The sequence below is a fragment of the Macaca fascicularis genome, chromosome 6 (assembly GCF_037993035.2).
Source record: "Macaca fascicularis isolate 582-1 chromosome 6, T2T-MFA8v1.1".
NCBI lineage: Eukaryota > Metazoa > Chordata > Mammalia > Primates > Cercopithecidae > Macaca > Macaca fascicularis.
In genome coordinates, this window is record NC_088380.1 from 187,112,501 (window position 1) to 187,116,615 (window position 4,115).

General features: G+C 61.4%; 1 protein-coding gene across 22 annotated transcripts in view; it reads right to left on the reverse strand.

The window, feature by feature from the left end:
- Positions 1-2,731, reverse strand: part of RASGEF1C (RasGEF domain family member 1C) — a 111,736-nt gene extending 109,005 nt beyond the window's left edge. For 17 of the 22 annotated variants that reach the window (XR_012414474.1, XR_012414471.1, XR_012414475.1 and 14 more), the window contains exon 1: positions 2,615-2,731. Coding sequence is in view for 8 of the 22 variants with exons in the window: in XM_065545952.1 (XP_065402024.1) it covers positions 2,615-2,651 (37 nt within the window). In the remaining 14 variants the exon portion in view is untranslated. Of the gene's footprint in view, positions 1-1,179; positions 1,525-1,607; positions 2,300-2,614 lie in introns of those variants that run through there. The other 5 variants (XR_012414473.1, XM_045394655.2, XM_073995013.1 and 2 more) reach the window with 2 other exon arrangements.
- Between the last annotated feature and the right edge of the window lie 1,384 nt (positions 2,732-4,115).

Consider the following 4,115-nt stretch of genomic DNA (forward strand, 5'->3'; position numbering starts at 1 on the left):
ACACCTTTGCAAATATTAACAATATAGGTGCAAGGTTATCCCTTACTCCATTATTTTAAATGTAAAAAGGCTCAAAAAAAAAAATGTTCATCCACAGGACATAATTTGAATAAACAATAATAGTACAGCCACAGAACGCAATGCTATGTGAGTGTAAAAAAGAATGAGGCAGGTCTCCACGAACTGGTAAGAAGTTATTTTCAGGACATACTTCTAATTGAAGAAAAACAAGGAGCTGCATGGCCAACTTTTGTGATAATGCTTAAATGACTTGTTTTGCAGAAAGACACACAGGAAGGATAAACCAGAAAATATTTTAAATGGCTACCAATGGTGTGGGAACAAGGAGGAAGACGCAGGGGTAGGATTGAGACCTCTAAGGATAGCTTTTTAATAGCTTTGACCTTTAAACCACGTGTTTTACATACTCAAAAAAATAAAATTACATCCTAAAGTCTAAAGGAAAAAAACCTCCATATTGAATGCAAGTAGAAACACGCGAAGCTATCAGTGTGTCCGATTGATAACATAATCACACAGCACTCTGCCTGCACACCCGTGGAAATCCCGATGCTGACCTAGTAGGTTTTGGCTGGCGTTGGTGTGGATGCAGTAATTCTGAAACTATTTCGGGGTGCATTGTAGGGCTAAGTAAATGATTAAACATATTCATGTTTGGGGGAACAAGGTTCTCACTGCAGGAGAAAGGGAATGGAAATATTAATTTTTAGTAAAAAACAAAGGTATCTTGGCTTGATCCACTGACAAGGCCTAGAGGCAGCGAGTGCACGCCCCACACTAAGCCCGGGTCCCACGCGAGGAGCCAAGGCCCCTTGAAGAAATGGCTCTGGGTCTAGGTCCAGGTACCAGTGAGAGCCGGAACCACCCCAGAGACTGGCGTGGACATGGCAGGAGGGTGCAGACCCCGGCCTGAAAAGGGCCAGGTCCCGGGCAGGGCCCACACCTGGCGGCCTGCGGGCTCCTCCTGGCCAGTCCCGCCCCGGGCCCCGCAGCCCGCCGGTCTCCCGCCCGCCTTCCCTCTCCCGCCCCGGCAGTGCGCCCACCCGCCGCCAGGGGCAGCCTTTCAACTCCAACCTCCAACCCCGGGGCTGCCCAGGACAGCCCGACCCCGCACGGACTCGGCTCCAGCTCCGCCCCTCCTGCCCTCGGGGGTCTCACCCACGCTGCTCCCCCGGCTACGCGTCCATCACAGCACAGGCAGGGCTCCCCGCTCGCTGGGGACAGCCTCCCTGACCAGACGAGGCTCCGCCGCGCCCTGTCACCGCTCCCTCTGCCCCAGTCACCCCACTGCATGTTCTTCCCAGCACGCATTCTTGGCCATGTCCTTGCTTTTCCCTTTGATTCCTTGTTTGCTGTCCCCTCCCACACCAGCTAGCGAGCATGTACGGGGGCAGGCAGTAGGCGGCACACAGTACGCGCTCAATGAATGCGCTGGGCCAGTGAGTGGACAACCCCAGTCCCCCTCCGCCAGTCGCCGGGCACAGTGGCTGCACTCCGGCTACTGGAGCCAGTCCTACCAGAGGTGGGACCCCAGCGTTGCCACTCCATGGTCCCGCCCCTCTCTAAGCCTCAGTGACTCCACCTACCTGGCAGGCAGAGCTTCCCAGGACTCTTCTCAGGCTCCCGGGGCTCGGTGGAACTTCTGTCTCCCCCTCAGCTCCAGGAGGCAGGAGGTAGGCGCCGGGATGAGCTCCTCCATCACCCCAACTTCCCAGCTCTGTCTTTCTCAGTTTCCCACGCCCACGCAGAGCATGGGGCGGCGTCCGCAGCACCCTTCCCCAAGCCCCTCCAAGCATCGCCTTCCCAATCTAAATACAAAGAGTGGACCAGGTGGTCCCTTATGCCGTCCGCTGTCACTGCGTGAGAGACACACCCAGGACGCCCAGCAGACCCCACTGTTCTCGCAGGCCCTCTGAGAGTAGTAGCACTGGTCCTTTCCTCAAACCCGATCCCATCCTCAAAGGCGACAGCACTGTCTTCCCCCAGGCGCAAGGTCCTTTCCCTTCTGTACCTACACTGGCAGGTCTGCCTTGCCGTCCCCATTTCATAGAGAGGGAAACTGAGGTCCGGTGCGGGCGGAGGCTTTGGTCCAGGCTGGCTTTTCCTGCCACTCGAGCGGGTGAAAGAAGCTTGCTCTCGGCGCCCAGCAGGGGCTGGGGGCGCGCGGCCGAGCCGGGTCTCCCGCCAGGTGGTCGGGGGTGTGCCCTTAGGGTCCCCTCCCCGCCACCCCTGCGCCTCCAGTCCCAGCAGCCGCGCGGACCCCGCCCCTGCTGACCCCGGCGCACGCTCCCGAGCCGCGCGCAGCCTCCCGCCACCTGCCCACCCCGCCACGCGGACCGCACACTCACGTGCGCCGCGGCCCCCGGCCCCGCCGGCCGGCCACGCGCACTGTCACCACGCGCGAACCTGTGCTCCGGGTCAGGCCCGGGCGTGTCCGCCAACGGCTCGGACACCCGCCGTCCCCGCCGGGCTCGCTGCCCCGCACCCACGCCGCGACCTCGCCCGCGCCCCGCGCCCGCCGGCAGCCCTCCCAGCCCCGCGAGCCCGCGCCCTGGCCCGCTCTGCCAGCTGTCCCCGGCCGCGCACCACTCACCGACTCCCGGCGCGCCCGAACTCCGGGCCCGGCCCATGGGCAGCGCCCGCTGCGAGCCTTGGCGCCGCGGACCCAGGGCACCGCGGGCCCGCCGCCGCCGCCGCCGCCGCCGCCGCCGCCGCCGCCGCCCGCCCGCTCCCAGCGCAGCCCGCACGAGCGCTTGGCGGCGGCCCCAGAGCGCAGCGGCGCGGCGCCCCCTCGTGGCAATCGGGGAGCGCGGAGCGGGCGGGGCGCGGGGTGGGGCTGCGGGAGAACCACGGGCGGCGCTGCACACCGGGGCCTTCCGCGCCCAGGCCGCGGGGTCTCGGCCAAACGTCCACCCTGCGTTCAGGCCTCCGCCGCGGCTAGCCCACCGCGCCAGGACCGCCAGCTCAGACCGTCAGACGCTGCCCTCCGGAGCGCGGACCCTGGCGGACTCTGCGCCCGAGCTGCCCCAGCCTACCCCTCACCCGGTGGGCCTCTGGCGCCCCAAAACCCAGTTCACCCTGTCTTCTCAAGACTGGGCCCGGCCTGGTTCTCCGGGCTGGCCTCCTGCCATGGCCACCTAGGTTGCCTGTGTCCCCGAGTGGGACATCCCTGGATAGGCATCCGTCAGGGGATGAGGAAAGGACACCCCCTCCCCCGCACCCCGCCACCTTCTCGGTGCTCTCCTGTGGCTCCCAGGGAGGGTGGACGCCACTCTGAAGACACCAGGGTGCTGGGAGGATGGCGATGCGTGATTTCACTTATAGAAAGGGAGAGGGGTTCTACCAGGATCCAGTGGCCTCCAGAGCTGACCCACTCAGCTCCTTGAATTGGGTCCACCTTCAGTGAAAGTTCCCTGGTTGGTTCCAGCATGGAGGTCAGGACACCTGTCCTCTTGTGTCCAGAGTTTGTCCCTTCCGCTGGGTTTGTGGTCTCGCTGACTTCAAGAATGAAGCTGTGGACCTTGGCAGTGAGTGTTACAGTTCTTAAAGGTGGTGCGGACCCAAAGAGTGAGTATCCGCAAGATTTATCGTGAAGAGCAGAACAAAGCTTCTCCAGCACTGAAGAAGACCTGAACAGGCACCTGCTGCTGGCTGGCCAGGGGTGGGCAGACAGCTTTTATTCCCTTATTTGTCCCCGCCCATGTCCTGCTGATTGGTCCATTTTACAGAGTGCTGATTGGTGCATTTACAGTCCTCTAGCTAGCCAGGGAAGTTCTCGCAGTCCTCACCCAACCCAGAAGTCCAGCTGGCTTCACCTCTCGCTCTGCTTTAGTCAGGACCTGCCTGATGAGATGTGGCCCAAAACTCAACCCAACCAGCTTGAGCAAAAAGAACTTACTGGCTTGTGGATCATAAAAAGCCAAGGTCTGCTGCTTAGAGGAATAGCTAGATCCAGGTGCTTAACCTGTCTGCATAGAAACCAGCCTCCCCTATCTCCCAGTCTTTCTGTGGCAGAATGGCCCTGGGTTAACACCTCAGAGAGGGCACGTCTGCCTGATAGTTACAAGGACAGCCTGCGGGTGCCACACACAGGC